A 17,147-nucleotide genomic window follows, 5' to 3' on the forward strand; every position below is an offset into this window, starting at 1 on the left:
AATGAAAAGTTGAATGCTTGAATGCCTATTATTTGTTGGTTGCAGAATGTATATATAAAAGATTCCATCTTGGTGCCAAACGTACTTATATGAATATTAGAACGATATTTGTACACATGAAGTATCTAGAGTCCATCTTGGTGCCAAACTTATATGTGCAAGTTGATCTTATATAGTATCTGAAATGCTGCAGCATAATGAAGTCAAATCTAGCTAAGTTTGAGTTTCATTTGGTTGCAGCTAGTTTTTTATTTGAACCAGTGGATTTCATTTGGTATGATGGTTAAATTCTCAACAAGGTAAATGTAAGTAATTGAACCCAGCAATATAAATCTGTGATACACATTTACTAATACTAAGTTGATTTCGAGATTTTTTTTGTCTGTTTCAAATTATGGATCCACTGGAATTTGCCTCTTTTTCTTTTCATTTCTTTGTTTGCTTTAGTTTAGTTTTTAGTGTCATAAAGGAACTGAGATAATCCAAACAGTAGAAGCTGCTTCTTTTGGTAATCACATTGATAGATCATGTTCTTATTAGCAAATCAGTTTTCTTTGTAGTTTATTGGGTTCAAATAAACCCAATGACAGAGATTTTAATATTAAATGACAACTAAACCTCCTGTTTAATGGCACATATGAATATCCAAAGTACTAGCTGTACTTTCAAGTATTACATTGCAAATTGCAATCAAAACTATAATCTTTGAGAGACACAAAGATTTGGTGTTAGTGCTGGTTGATTAACACATGGATCCAGATTCACTATCCAGATTTGATATGGGTTTTTATTTTATTTCATAACAAGGTGGATCTTTAAGGATTCTGATGTACCTTCATGTTCTTGTAAGAAATCCAACATTTTGATTTATCCTGTTTGATGGATACTGATTAACATTACAACTGTAGTACCAGGTTTTCCCAAAACTAATTGCCAGGAATTATGAAACTGAAACTGTATTTCATGTGATTACTATTAAGCTTGTGCTACTTGCACACTGGACAGTCATTTTCATTGATGCATCATGTGATCCTTCATTTTATTGGATCTTACTGTTTATTATTTTAACTTCAACTTGCATTAGCTTTCCCAAATTCAAATGGCTTCCTGGAGTTTGACACAGAAGGATGCATGTGAATGAACAAAGAGAGGTTGTGAAAATCTGCCAATGTGATTTGATTTTAGGTTTTTACTTATTCAACCGCAAATGGGTGCAATATAATGAATCGTACGTTATATCTTTAAATTGAATATTGGCTTAGGACTCGTATTAAAAAAAAAAAAACATTTGTTTTAGGACTTTCTATATCAGAGACATAGGATAGCGTACTCTGCGGGTTTCTATGCTTATGATGGCTTGATGGTTTCAGCTATGTTGGAGATGATCCAAAATACTGGTTTGGTGACGACAAATTTGCATGGAATGAAAGTATTGAAAATTTATGGCTGTTGGAATAGGACAATGCATTAGGTGCTAATTGTACCGAGTCAGTACTGATTGCCAAATCTAGCTGTCTTATAATTTATATTACATATGACCATTTTCCAAAGCACATGAACTTGTCCTGACACATATGGTTAAACATTTTGTTGTCCCAGAGAAATGTTGACCAAGAACCATTTCTTTTCCATGAAGTAATCCCTGTATTCAAATTTACATTTCTGAATTAGTTTAAAAGTAATACAGATGTTCCTTTCAAAAAAAGTAATACAGATGTTTCATTTATTTCTTGTACATAAATTTGTCATCTGGTTTGGTCACTTGGTGGAGAAACTTTTGGAAGTTATATGGTTTTTATTGGGTTCTAGATTCACATACCTTTCAACAAGCTTTCATTTTCATTTAGAAAAAAAAAAATAGTTTTAATTTTCTTTATGTTGGGATTTAATTCATCCATTGTTTTTCTGATTGCAACTGGCTCTGCAAACATGTGAAGAGTTTCATATTGGGATGATAAATGTACATTAATTGCTCTCATGAGTTCATCTCATCCCATCCCCATTTGCCTCATCAATGAAAACTGGTTCACTGCCTTGTCACTTTATTGACTATTGAATAATTTAGATTGGATTCCAGAAAACATGCTTACATAATAGTGGGAAGTGATGAAATTTTCCTAGGGTGGGATTTACTTCATCCCTGATTTCTTTTATTGTAAGTTGTTCTGCAGACATGTGAAAGACTCATATTGGGATGATAAAACGGGTACATTAATTGCTTTTATCCTACCCTATCGACATCTACCTCCAATGAAACTGGTTAACCGAGTATGTGCTGGTATCAGAACTGGTAATCTATCACTTTGAGTCTTCGGATTGGATGCCGGGAAAAATGCAGTATTTTAATATGTTACGTTTGTTAAACTACCAATCTGATGAAACCACTGCAAGTGGCCTAGTGGTTCTTGTCTAGTTGGGTGTGCTCCCCAACCTAGGTTCGAACCCGTCAAAGTGGTCAGGCACTGTACTGCAATGCACAGTTGGAGCATTTCACATGCGCCGGGGTTTATTTTGGGCCTAGGAAGTTTTTGGGTTCCTCTTGACAAAGTCAAAAAAAAAAAAAAACTACCAATCTGATGAAGTAGATATTGTTTAAGTCGTTTATGATCGACATTTAGTGTCTCAAATCTCAATACGTAGATATTGTTTGAGTCATTTATGATCGACATTTAGTGTCTCAAATCTCAATACATAACATGCTCAATATTTGGAGAACATTACTGATATGAGTATTCCATTTTATTTTCTCCTACCCCCATTAACATTCGACTCATCAATGAAATTGGTTTTCGGGCTAGTCATTATATGCGGTAGTTCTGGGATGAAAATGCTTGTTTGTTGATTGACTATAAGATGTTGGAATAGAAATTTAGTTTCCACAGATTAAGATATTGGATTGGATGCCTGATAAAATGCATCAGATTGATATACACATTACATACTCAACGTAAAAATACTTCTCCTTCTCATCTGAAGAAGAGATCTAAATGAGTAGTACCGAAAAGAAAAATTCAAACTATTATCTGCACATTGGGCTTTCTGGGTGGTAAAAGTTGAGCTGGCTTTCTGAATAGCATCCTTGCATGAAGAATCTATCCCTATCTTCCTCCACCATCTTCAGAAGCTCTTCGAACACAGAAACCTCACATGGAATCCTCAGAACGCCGGTCTGTTGAAACCCGAACTCCTCCTCAGCTTCTCTCAGCAGAAACTGAAAAGCAGGACGGCCAAGATAATCTGTTGGAATGACGAATCTCTTGAGCTCTTCTCCAACACAAACAGCAAGGTAGCCTTTGGGGACATGAGCATTGTTAGAAGCTTCACAGGTACTGCCTGTTTTATCTGATAGAGAAAGTGTTCTTTTCAGAAACTTGATGCTCTTGTTGCTGCTGCTGATGGTATTGGAGCTCGCTTTTGACGAGTTAGCGATCTTTCTCCACTTTTTGAGAATCTGTTGAAGCCTCACAATCTCCCTGATCTTGTTAGACTTCTTTGCATCCATGGTGGTGCTGTTGCTCATTCTTGAAGCAAATTGTGAATGTAAGCTAATCCGTGTATGTAACCTTGTGCCTTGTAAATTGCTTCTGTTTGAGTGTTTGCCTATCTAAGATGGGTGCTTTCAATTTATAGTGGTTGGCCTCTGGAAATATGAATTGTTTTATGTACATTTTCCTATAATATATAATTTCATATTCATGGTCCCCTTTTTGTATTTATAAATTAGGACTAACCCATCATAAGGTTTGTTATTTTCATCAACTAGTCTCGGGACTGATACAGACCTGTGCATCAGTTAAATCTTAAATATCTCACCTCTCTTTGTCCTTGATTTTCAAAGCTTTACAGCCTTTACTGCTTAAAACCAAACCAGCACTGATTATGATTTGTGAATCAGACTGGTACTAACACTCACGGGACCTCGTACAATTCAACTGTAGCATTTAACCACTTCTTGAATTGAGGTATTTTAGAGGCATCGACTCTCTCAGAAAACCTCACGGGAATTTTCATCTGGAGGACCAATGAAAGAGAAGGTAATGCTATTGTTCGTTCACGGAATTAAGCTTTATCTTTCTTTCTTTCTCTGTTAATGACAGACACCCAGACGAGGAGCGGACCTTAGGACTCGGGTAAAATGCAGACGACGTTTGAACGGTGCATTAAGTTTTCAAGTCGGCAAAGTCCGCTCTAGAACCATCCTCATGTTGGGATATACTAAAAATTCAAAGGAGAATATGAATCGTAAATTTTCACCTACTATATATACACTTATACGGTTTGAGCTGTGATGTAAAATTGTCATAAAGTACGCTCCATATTACTATATTAAAAACTCAAAATAGAGTAAATGATTCTAGATTTTTGCCTAACGATTATACCATTTGAACAATCATCAATTTGCAAGTCCACTACATAACCATTCTCTTGTTGGTAAACTACTAAACATTGAAAGTAGGGTAATGATTCTAAATCTTCACCTAAATAACTCGAGGGTGATTCTATTTGAAAGTAGCTAGGGTTATCTGATTTTCTCTTACATAATGACCTACACGATTGATTAATGGCGGGTTTAACTTATCAATTAGGGTTATTATCACAAATGGTACCTGAACTTATCCTCTATTTTATCGATGGTACCTGAACTTCAATTTTGATCACAACCAGTACCCGAACTATTCAACTTCATTTTAAATTGTACCTAAGGCCACCTTCGGTCACTATTCAAGCCAAAAAAGCCAAATAAAAAATAAATAAATTCAAGTTCAAGGCAAGTCTATTACCAAAAAATCATCACTATATATGATCGCAACCCTTGAAATCATCAAAAATCATCACTATGATCGCCTCATATGCCGTTTTTAGTTAGAATATTGACCTGAGGTGGCTCTAGGTACCATTTAAAATAAAATCGAAAAGTTCGGGTACTAGTTGTGATCAAAATTGAAGTTCGGGTACCATCGATAAGATTGAGGTATAGTTCAGGTAACATTTGTGATAATAACCCTATCAATTATTACTGCACGTTGAAGCAAAGTTGCGTCATTGAAGTACACAAGCATATGTTATAGTAGAAGCATGTACATGAAATTTGACTCCGAGCATCATTAAAAACAGATGATGATTAGTAATTACATTTAAATTGCAACTATAACGTGATCCGCATTAACGATCTGAGTTCTGAACTAATTATCAAACATGGCTGTCTGACCAGTTCGTATTATTAAAGAGTTAAAAAGAATGTTGCTTTCTAAAATCAATTGCTTACGGCTTGAGCTTCGATCTCAATTGTCCCGTCTTAATCTAACTAAACTTGAACTATGGGGCTCGTTGATCTCAAGTATAAACCGACTCTTTAATTTAATTTACTTTATCTGCTGCTGCTCACTATATCATTTTATTATCGAATTTCAACTGACGAATTTTATAAGAAAATTATCACTTTCGGTGTACGAACAACTAAATACTAGCTTTCATTAATTGGTCAACGTTGTGCATTCGAAAGTTTGGCAGACCAACCATCATATGTAGCTTCATCAAAATTAGTAGAGATCGAAAGACTCGAATCCAATTAGGAGGGCATGAAATTCAAATGCTAGCTAGGGCGTTGGATCAAGACAAATATAGTGACGTATGAAACAAATAAGAACGTACTCGATCAACAAATTCTTACAATTTAATCCAATAAATAAGATTCGTTTGTTAATTGTTTTTGTTAGGAGGTAAAGTTTAAAAAAAAACCTCCATAAATCATATACATCCAGCCATAATAGCATCCACCACCCAATGATTAAACGCACAAATGATAAATGATTAAACGAACTTTAATTTCATTGGAAATCCTCCCCCGATTTGCGTTGTATTCCATTAAGAACTGAGCTAGCTAGCTGGCTAATTAATCAATATAGCTAGCTGTCTTGTATAATAAACTTGCCATTAGCTGTCTTTTTATTTTGTATGTACCTGCAAATGTGTGTTCTCACAAAGGGTTTTGATTATATTCTTCTTCCTTTCGTAACTTTCTGCCACATAATATATTGACTTACATAAATAACTCATTTTCCAACTGTCCAAGAATGTTTAAACCCTTTAGAATAATGATTAAGATCCCTCTTCCCCTTAACTTATAAGTTGTTAGCCTGACGTATATAATTTTCATTAGTTTATGATCTCTAACAATTTCATCTTTTGGAGCTGTCTCTTTAATCAAATCTTTGGTTTGTTTGTTTCAGAAGTGCATAGTGTACGTGAGAGGTTGCACCTATATATATATATATATATGTGTGTGTGTGTGTGTGTGTGTGTTTTATTTTTTTTTCTTTTTCATTTTCTTCATTACCTTCTATTACAAATGAAGTTGTTAACTTCATATACATAGTGTTGGTATAATGGCGTTTAACGAATTAACGTGCTTTGTGTGTATCTCCTGCAAAATATGACTTTTACTGCCTAATTTTTTGAACACATTTTTTCCTTTCTTTGACGATATGCCTACGATATGCCCTATTTTAAACATTTTTTCACCGGTATTTCCCGATAAGAATTGAATGGGATCGATCCTTAGTGGTGGACAAATACGAAATATATAGGAGATACTTCGAAAGCTCTTGTACTTATCGTTGTTTGATTATTATAGATGGATAAGAAACCGATTACTGAAATTATTAACTTGGGTTGAACTATCATCTTCAACTTCAATAACTGCAGCTAGCTTCAGAGCTTCTCTGCCTCAGAACACTCAGAACTCAGAAACAGAAGCACTGATCGAGTTGCTCATTGTTCAATTAATTAATGCATGCGCAGTTCCAGGCACATGCAAGGCTCATCGATGCTCGATCCCTCTGATAGGGTCCGTGCTTCGTGCTTCACATGAATGGATCTCTAGCTCTAGCTCCAGTTAATTATATATATATATATATATATATATATATTCGCATTCTGCTGCTTAATTTCATATCACTGCTTGTACTTGTACCTGGTTGCGAGTACTGTACGTGATTATCAAGAAGAAATCCAGCAAGTTAAGCCTTGGAAAGGTTCACGACTTTCGGTTTGTATAATATATAAAAACCCTAACCGAGAGCCTCCTCCATACTTTCGGTTGGTTCTGCCTTACGGGAACTTGGTTCTTCGAATAGTTCAACGACATTTGGCAATGACCATGGATCTCTGTCCTGGTCTCTGATCCTACTGCATGCCTCCTGGAAATTAAACCTTATCAAAATGGAAAAAGAAGCCTTGAGAGATCTATATGATACGGCCCATAAGTTTAGGTTGGGCTGCACTTTAGATCAATTAAAGACTTGAAGGTTTTAACAACATCAATTAGCTTGTAGGTTGCTGTTCAGCTCTCCAATTCATTTGTAATTGGGAGTATGATTGCGGGGGTTGGCCTTTCACTTGCTACTGCATGCTAGCAAGCGTAGTGGAAGTAAAAGTCCAGTTAATGACCTAGGTAAGGACTTTAACTAGATAAAATAAAAAAGAATTACTTTTCACCCGCGATTGTAAGAATTTGTGTTCAGTTTCATCGGGACTCTAACCATTCCCTCATAAGTCATAACATATGAAAATCCAATTCCAATTGTCAGTGTCTCGCCAAAGTTTGTATGTGTTGTTTCAGAAACAAGAGCCCAATACTTCAAAAGTTGAAAGAATTGCTTCCGTTCTGTTTAAGGACTTGTTTTGGCCTCGGAATTTCATCGAGACTCTAATCTTAATCTTAACACCAATGAAAACCGGTCTTTTTTAGAGTGTCACGTAAGGCTTATTGCACTTGCTATGGTGTAAAACATTAACTCTCTATACACTGAATGTGACATCTTTTTAATGAGCCATATATAACACGGACCTTGTTGAGCAGCTCCAATGAAGCCTTCTTGCATTGTCGTTACACCCCTTTTACTACTGCACAATGACTCCAGGATAATATTTCTAATATTCACCGTGCACTAGGATCTTCCAGTAGAATATTCTTCTAAATGGCTCCTCCATCACTTATCACTGGAGACTTTGGCGATGAGTTAGCCAGTTAGGTATCATTTTATATTGGAGCACTAGATCGACACGAATGGTCACACACCAGAAATATATCTTTACGAAAAAAGAAGGGCCATCTGAGCCTTCTTTTTAAAGCAAGGTCGACTAGGAAGACTGCAGCTAGCTATAACTAGGAAGCTGCATGCTGCGATTTGCTTTTACCATGTCTGGTCTCCTTGGAGCACTAGACAATTACACACAGTGGCCTTTTGTGGATGACATAACCCAATAGATACAAGGCAATGTTAGTCACCCACTTCTTAAGGCACCCCATTACCTATATATCTCTCTGATTGGACCCCTCTTTTTGGTCATCATGGGATAAAATTAGTACCCTTTATGGATGAAATTTCCCTTGTTTTTTTTTTTAAAGTTTAGGGTTTGATTTTGCTTTAAGTCTATGATGGAGCTCTTGCATGCTTTTTTTCTTTCAGTTTATTTGTTCTGAATTTTTTTTTTTTTGATACAAATTCTTTTTATTATCCTAAGTTAATCATGAGGGTATCCTACTACGAAAGCTCGGTAGCTTGGACTCCTTACTGATCAAACATCAGTGTAAAGGACAAAGAGACAATGTCACATTTTGACAAAGTTACACCTTGATTAGCTACCCCGATCATCATTCAAGTCAATTTTGCCCTTTTCTCCTTTAGACTAGTATAGTGCCGTGTGCGATTGATTAATGCGTCACAATCATACTTTACTACATCTTTTTCTAGATGATCATTATTCTATTCATATCTCTCCCTTCTTCTTTTTTTGCTGCGTTAATTATGGAAGAACATTATGATATACAAACATTTATACATATGGCCGGGCATTACCAAAATCGGCATGTTATAATAGTTGCTTCCTTGCTGGCGCATGGACTATAAATAAGTGCACGTAATCTCCTACTTGGAAGAATAACCTAATTTTAGTAGCGCATGCAGTATATACATGAAACATATTATGAGTAGAAGTTCCAAACTTCATATGACCTAGCTACAGTAACCAATCCAGGTCATCGAGAATATAAGGGATCAACGTACATTGGCTGTACGTTATTGATTGTGATTAACATTACCGAACTAATTAAGTAATTACGCGAATTAATTAAGTAATTAAGCATGCACATAAATCTAGCTAACTGATTACGATCTTCGATCTTCTGTATGCAGATATTTGTTTGAGTAGTTTAGACGTAACAAATTAAGAAGAAAATGAAATGGCTCTGTGGATGATGACGGTGATGATTATTAGTGTTTCTAATCTAACATTCCCTGAAATTAGTGAATCGACATAATTGTGGTGTATAGTCGTTGGTGAGTCACGAACAAATCGTGCTCTATCTAGCACTTCCTTGTCAGACTCTCACTCTCTTTGCGCATACATTCACCCTTGCACTGGTTTTAGAAATTAAATGTAAACGTATACCATACAAATTTGCGTGGAAGAGATCGAAACACCTATATATAGAGATCCATTAAATATATCACTTAAATCCTAAACACTAAATTCTAATGTTGCTCCCAAATTCAAAACATATATGTGCATTTCCAAGTGGGCGGTAGGGGCCTGTCCTTAGCTTAAGAAATACCCAGCCAAATTTTGTATAACCCCTTTCGGAAAATTTCACAACAAGGATTTGAGATACTTCTGAGGGTTAATTTGCTCTGATCCTATACATCCGTAAATGATGATTACTTATGCCTATATATCATGCCAAGAATATGCTAGCTATGTCCTTTTTAGGATCAAGTTAAGCAAGGGCTAACATAGTGTGTGTGCGCGCGCATATATATCTTACAGTAGGTTTCGATTCATCGTACAGTAGCAATGTAGCATAAATATAATCGATCATTACATGCTCAGTTACTCATCAAGCTAAGGATCGGACGGATATATGTTTCTTTCCCATCATTTTTTCATGCATGCACCATTTGGCACGATTGCGTCCATATACCAATTAAGTAGCCCACATAAACAGTTGCTTCCACTTGAGCAGACAAGGATATTGATCGATGCCTGTGTTTACCAGAACTTAGATTCATGCTTTTGTCGATCGATCTTGGTTATAAACTCTTGACTATGTATGTATAAATGACTTATTGAAAATTCAAAGGTTGTGATGTGTTTTTAAGTATTTGCTAGACGAAACTAGCTACAGAAGTTAGTTGAGTGGAAGAATTACTTCTTTCATAATTTCTAATCAACCATTTATAATCAACTACCTACAGAAGTTAGTTGTGTAGCATATTGGTACCCAAAGAAAATCTGTCCGAACAAGCTGCTCCAAAGAAAAAGAGAGGAAGATCGCTGGGATCCAAGAACAAGAACCCACCTAAGTCGAAGAAGGTGACTGAAGCCCAGGAACTCTGCTATGCCTATCTTAATTTTTTTTTTTTTAATAGTTTTGACTTAGCCTATTTACTATGCTTTATTCATAGTTAATAGGCTCATTTTGAATAAGTGAGCATTGGATATTAAGTGAGTGGTGTCCTGTATGTGCCATTTTTTTTTCCTATTTGCAAAGTATGCAATGGAAAGCCAATGTGGCTTGAGTTAATGAAAATCGTTGCGATTTTAATTCAAAAAAGTCAAGGATATATCTAATAGAGAAAAATCAGACGATACATAAGGGAAAATTTTAGATGGATTTAGTCTTTTAGATTTTCTTTTTATAGCAGTTATTCTTGAGTTTTAATTCAAATATATTATCGGACATATCTATACTATTATTAAGAAAAGATAGTTTGTCAGCTAAAAATAGAAAAAAATTACCAAAATATCCCTCAAATATTAAAAAACATCTGAACTGAAATATTTGAGAAAAACAAAATGATCAATTCACAAATAAAAGAAAAAAAAGAATTTAACAAAAAAAATCAAAAATCAAAAACAAAATATGTGCAACAATTTTCTCCACATTCTACGGAATAACTTCCCATGTAATTATCCACATTCATAGGGTGTGTTTGGAGTCTAGTATATTCTAAGGCCCCGTTTGGGATTGCTTCGCTTTTAAAAAATCAGCTTTTGTTCAAAATTTTAGATTTTATTGTGTTTGATAATAAATAAAAAGCAGCTTTAATTGGAAGTTATAAGTCACTAGCAGCAGATTTTAGAAGCAGTCCAAAGGTTGCTTTTAGAAGCTGCTGTAGATCAAAACACACTCTGCAGTTGTTTTATGTATGACAACACTTTTAGAAATATTATTTACTAAACAAGAAACTGTTTTAATTTATAGCTGATTATTCTCACAACACAGCAGCAGTAGTTTTTTTTTAAAAAGTCGCAGCAATCCCAAACTTGCCCTAAAGCCAAACGGCACTAAAAACGCGAGAAAATATTTATATCTCTAATCGGACAATATATATATATATATATATATATATATAATTGGCAAAAGTTTCAAGAAAATGTCCATGAATTGTAATTAAGCAAAGAAATAGTAATTCAAACTGGAGACAGTTTTCAACAAATTAAGTAAAAAAACACTAGTATCCCAATTAGTGCTCTGTTTATATTGGCTAATCTTCTTGACTTTTGATTAGTCAAATTACTAAGTGGAAATCCAGGCCAAAGGTTATATAATGTGCACTTGAACAACACATAATAGGGTAGACAAATCCAAATCTGGACGTACGGCCTAACTTCTCCTCATAGACTAAATGTGGCAAATTGGCGTATCTGGTTCGGAAAGAAAGAAAGAAAAAATGGTATAGAAAAGAGCGAAAAGGAAGCCTTAAGGTGGCGAGCAGATGAGAAAAAGCAAAGCCCATTTACATATGCATGATATATCCCACATTATTAGGCTCATGTAAGTAATTTAGCAATAAAGTGGGTGGTTTTGCTTTTGCCCTATGCTACTTTTTGTGTTGCTCTGCTCATGTTCTGTCCTCCTCCTCCTCCTCCTCGCCCATGGATTATATATACGGAGCCCTGGAATACTGAATTACGCAGTTAAACAAGTCCACATTCATTTCGTATTATATATACAAAGCTGAGCCCAGGCACGGTAGTGGAGGGAACCTGGAGGCTATATATATATATTTATAAGAGCAAGAAGAGGAAAAGCACCAAAGTTGAGAGAGAAAGAGGAATAAGAGATATCATGGAATGGAGAAAATGCTATTTGGATGTAATTCTGGTTCCCCTAGGGTTTCTGATAACAGCTGGTTATCATGGATGGTTATGGCACAATGTTCGTACCAAGCCTGAGACTACTATCATCGGCATAAACACCAGAGGAAGAAGATTATGGGTCTCTGCAATGATCAAGGTACCTATCTATAACAACACCATCTTAGATTGTCCTAGTCGGAAAAAAAAAACACCATCTTAGATTGTTAACTACTTGCATACACTGCTCTTTTACTTGGTATAAGAACAAAAAAGATTTTATTTTTCTGTTCATTTCATTATGTTTTATTTCCACTATGTTTCTCAACTATTTTCAATGTGGGACTATTAACCTAAAATGATAGTAATTATCATATATAGATCAACTCGATAAGTTACAATTTAATTGTGTGATTTAAATTGACAATATATACTCTAACAAGATACAACATATTAATTCATGGATTATCAGTTAATTTTAGTCTTTGCATTATCCAACTAGCTAGAAAGTTAGTCCCTGCATTTTCAAATTTCAGACGTTACGTAACTAAGAAACTATATATAAGCATATATTCTGTCATGCACTCATTTATGATTTCCTCACCATCTTTTGGCCAAACTTAATAAGATCGAACATGATCTAGAAGTAGAATTCGTTTGTTGTGCATCGCATACAAACAAATCAAATGGTGACTCCAGCTTTTAGGCGTTTTTATGGTACTAGCTAGATGGAGAATATTATTGCACAGTAACATTTAGACAGATCCACCAGCAAAAGTTGTTGGATAAGTGTCATGAGATAACTCAACCTAATTGCGGGACAGACGTCACCATGCACAGATATATTCTTTCTTCCACTTCACAGACCCACTCAGTTAGTTGTCCATTGCATCACACGTCAGCTCACGCACCCGCAGTACTGCTTAAATTGATTGATCATTTGATCGCATGAAAGATAGGCTGAGGTTTAATCATTGACCGAGGATTCTCAACTAGGTTTTCACGTATATACTGTTTTCTTTCGACCTTTCATTATAGCCATTTATTGAAACAATAATTTTCCAGGGCCCAGATAATTTCCAAGCAAAGCTTTGGATAAGGACCCAAGAACGAAATTATAAATTCCAAGTGATGAATGATGAGTGGGATAAAAGAAAAAAGAAAAAAAAAATTGACAAACCCTAAAAATTCATATTATCTCTATGGGGTGGATCAAATGTTTAATTTTTCATTAAACATTCTAGAATTAAAGCAAATATATTCTAGTAATTGCAGTAATTGAATATCTCCACTGCCTTAGTCACTTGATATCATTGATCTATGTAACTTGTGCTACAATAACTTTGTTTATTTGTCTTTGGCAGGACAATGAAAAGAAGAACATCCTGGCAGTCCAGACGCTTCGAAACACGATCATGGGATCAACCCTAATGGCCACCACGTCGATCCTTCTCTGCTCCGGCCTGGCGGCCGTGATTAGCAGCACGTACAGCGTGAAGAAGCCGCTGAACGACGCCGTCTATGGGGCTCATGGGGAGTTCATGGTCGCCCTCAAATACGTGACCCTGCTCACCCTTTTCCTCTTCTCCTTCATGTGTCACTCGCTTTCCATCAGGTTCATAAACCAAGTGAACATCCTCATCAACAGCCCTCAGGACCCCAGTTCTCCAGTGACCCCCGAGTACGTGTCGGAGCTTCTAGAGAAAGGTTACATTCTGAACACGGTGGGGAACAGGCTTTTCTATGCAGCACTACCTCTTATGCTTTGGATTTTTGGGCCGGTGCTGGTGTTTTTGTGCTCCATAACCATGGTGCCAATGCTTTACAATTTGGACTTTGTGCTTACAAGGCCTGATCAGAAAGGAAAGAACATGGATACTTCTGGAAATTCGGACTTCGTTTGAATATGCCGATATCCCAAGTCATGAGGACGTTTGGTGCATGATCTAATTAGTTTATCGAAAAGAAGAAAAAGAAAGAAAAGACTGCAATTTGAAGAAATTTTGTATAAATGCTTTGTTCTCTAATTTGACTTGCCTCAATCAGATGAATCAATCCCTTCCTGCTTTACTAAATTTTGAGCATGCATGCATCTCATCAAGCAAAGGAAATGACAATGTACCAACATTTGGGAGAATCGCAAATTAATGTGTGTTATGTGAGGTGACATTTAATAAAAAAAAGAGGGTCTTTTTCAAACATCTCATCAAATCAACTATTCTCAATCACAAAAATTAATAAAAGAGAATTATTATTCACATACTTAAGTTCAAGATCATAAAAATTAATAAAAGATCGAGAATTATTATTCACACAACTCAATTTAAGACTTTCGAATTTCGACCTCTTAAGTCACACGGGATCTAAGTGCACCGATTTATAAAGTAGAAATAAGAGAGAGAGAAAATGACTTGCGAGGGGAGAGCCGTTACCATAGGTAGAAGCTCGCGGCTCTACTGAAAATTGGTTTGGCGTTGTTCATTTCTTTCGAGATCCCGAAACGACGCCGTTGGAGCTGAAATATAAAAACTTTAATTTAGAAAATCTAATTTTTAAATGTGAGAAAACCGGGTGACCAGATCGACGTTCCTTCTTCTTCGTACGAAGAAGAGAACCCGGCCAGCTTTGCGTCTGAAGCTCCTTACTGCGATTCTGGTCTCGCAGGTACCAACTTGGGCAATCTCCTCTTTTAATCTCAACTTATTCTATCGCTCATCCTGTTGCTCTGTTTTGGTTGGTCTTAGCTTTCCATGTTTGTATATGCCACTATATCCAGCTAGCTCAAACATCGACCCCTACACTTAAAATCTATGTTAGAAAGCCAAGTTAAATTCTGTGACTTTTTTCCCTCTTGGGATTGATTGAATGGATATAATATGTTCTGGATTGATTCTTAAACTGTGAAAATTGGAGTCCCAGAAAACGCCGCCTATTCCTCGAAAACATTTTACTCGTGATCGATTGGTCATAAACTGTTCTGTTGTTTAGGAAATATTGTTAAGACGTTATCGTATATTGAATGGCATCTTGTTTTATAGCTTTCTACATTTTACACCAAGTTGATAACCTTGAATTGGGTCTTTTCACAACAGGTAGATAACTGAGGGGAATTTGGTCAGTGTTTCAATGCGGTCGGGTTAATGTTGTTTTGTGCAAAAAATGTTCTGAAATCCAAAGGGTAGACTCTGGTTGATGAGTTAGAATCACTAGAGATGAAATCATTGCAAACGACCTTTGTGATTTTCAGCTTCTTATTCTTCTTCTACTCTCTGGATGTTCTTGTGCTTTCTTCCCGTACAATTTCCTCCGATCCTTGTGATCCTACAGCTCAGCAGGACCCAAGAACTCTCCGCTCGGACCAACTAACAGTCCTCATCAATGGCTACTCTGAGTCACGCATCCCTCTCCTCCAATCCATTGTCACCACATATGCAGCCTCTTCTCTGGTGTCATCAATTCTTGTACTTTGGGGAAACCCTTCAACCCCATCCCAAACCTTGGTCCAACTTGCCCACAATCTCACACATTCCTCGTTTGGCTTTAATAGCATCTCCTTAATCCGCCATTCATCAAACAGTCTCAATAACCGGTTCCTCCCCAGACCCTCAATTAAGACCCGAGCTGTGTTGGTGTGTGATGATGACGTTGAAGTTGATTCCAAATCCTTTGAATTTGCATTTAAAATGTGGGGATCGAATCCTGATCGTCTCATTGGGTTCTTTGTCAGATCACATGACATAGACTTATCGAAGAAAGAGTGGATTTATACTATGCATCCAGACAAATACTCAATCATGCTCACTAAGTTTATGATTTTGAAAAGTAAGTATTTGTTTCAGTACAGCTGTGCAAGAGGGCCTGTGATGGCCAACATGAGGAAGATCGTGGATAAGATGCATAATTGCGAGGACATATTAATGAATTTTGTGGTCGCGGATGAGGTAAATGCAGGACCTATATTGGTGGGTGCCAAGAGGGCCAGGGATTGGGGGGATGCACGCAATGATCATGATCATATGGATGGTCAAGGAAGGCGAGGATTGATTGGGGAAGTTGCGCAGGTGGGTTTGAGTAGTAGGAAAGAGAAGCATAGGAAGAGAAGAGGGGAGTGTATAGGTGAGTTTCATAGGGTCTTGGGGAGAATGCCTCTGAGGTATAGCTATGGGAAGGTTGTCAATTCTGTTGGTGAACAAGGGCTGTGTCAAAAAGGAGGGAAATTGGTGCTTTGTGATCAATCATAGTTGGTTTTTCCTATTCTGGGGGAGCAAAATTTGCGGCCTAAGATCAAGAACTGAGTGATATCTACTTTCCTTATTTATTTTGGTCCTTTAAAAAATTTTAAGTAACAGGTTCTGTAGTTATGAGCATTATGATGCTACCTTATGAATGTACTTCTCATGTTCTCTGCTAACCTTATCTGTCTCATGTTTGACGTTGTTGTCAAAATGGATTGGATGACTGCTGTATAACCTGTACTACATTGAATCATACCACCTGTGAAACAAATGGTCTCGTATCTTTGTACTTCTACATTCTATTAAAGAACTGAAGGGTTATTGTTTCTCTTATTTATACTTCGTGCTTTAAGAGTTTTAAAGTAACAATGTGCTTTACTTATGATCATAGCGTGCTACTCCACGCAGTTGCTATCACCTGTTTAATGTTGTCAAAATGGACTGGACGGCTCACGGCTACTGTACTGCATTGAACAAACAGATGGTCTCACATCTTTGCATTTCTAATACCAGATAACACGGTGCTAGTATGTGTTAAACCTGAGGAAATGCCAAAATTTTCAGGGGACATTTTGGCTCTGTTGCAAAAGTACCAGGAACATCTAGTCTCCAAAGTGTTGTCTCTGCAAGGAAATGGTGGAATGGAGCTGCACGGGGACCTCCCTTAGTCTCCAGTTGAAGCAACAGTGCAACACTAGCAACTCTTCTGATGGAAAATAAGTATTGCACATAAACTGTGACCAAAGCGCGCGAGCTTGGTCAAAGAGGTGA

The 17,147-nt window shown here is 36.5% G+C and overlaps 3 protein-coding genes across 3 annotated transcripts; 2 read left to right on the top strand and 1 right to left on the bottom strand.

The window, feature by feature from the left end:
* Window positions 1-2,820: 2,820 nt before the first annotated feature.
* On the bottom strand, window positions 2,821-3,629 carry LOC112173261 (auxin-responsive protein SAUR71). The gene has a single exon (XM_024310858.2). It carries the CDS (start codon window positions 3,518-3,520, stop codon window positions 3,020-3,022), a length of 501 nt encoding a protein of 166 aa, XP_024166626.1. The 5' UTR covers window positions 3,521-3,629; the 3' UTR covers window positions 2,821-3,019.
* An 8,023-nt stretch (window positions 3,630-11,652) lies between these two features.
* LOC112173897 lies at window positions 11,653-14,216 on the top strand. The gene is made up of 2 exons (XM_024311590.2): window positions 11,653-12,301; window positions 13,506-14,216. Exons 1-2 carry the CDS (start codon window positions 12,134-12,136, stop codon window positions 14,043-14,045), a joined length of 708 nt encoding a protein of 235 aa, XP_024167358.1. The 5' UTR covers window positions 11,653-12,133; the 3' UTR covers window positions 14,046-14,216.
* A 343-nt stretch (window positions 14,217-14,559) lies between these two features.
* LOC112173896 (glycosyltransferase family protein 64 C3) lies at window positions 14,560-16,707 on the top strand. Its single transcript, XM_024311589.2, has 2 exons — window positions 14,560-14,805; window positions 15,234-16,707. The coding sequence occupies exon 2, from the start codon at window positions 15,354-15,356 to the stop codon at window positions 16,380-16,382; it is 1,029 nt and encodes a 342-aa protein (XP_024167357.1). The 5' UTR covers window positions 14,560-14,805; window positions 15,234-15,353; the 3' UTR covers window positions 16,383-16,707.
* Window positions 16,708-17,147: the final 440 nt, after the last annotated feature.

Source organism: Rosa chinensis, chromosome 6 (assembly GCF_002994745.2).
Source record: "Rosa chinensis cultivar Old Blush chromosome 6, RchiOBHm-V2, whole genome shotgun sequence".
In the NCBI taxonomy this organism is placed as follows: Eukaryota; Viridiplantae; Streptophyta; class Magnoliopsida; order Rosales; family Rosaceae; genus Rosa; species Rosa chinensis.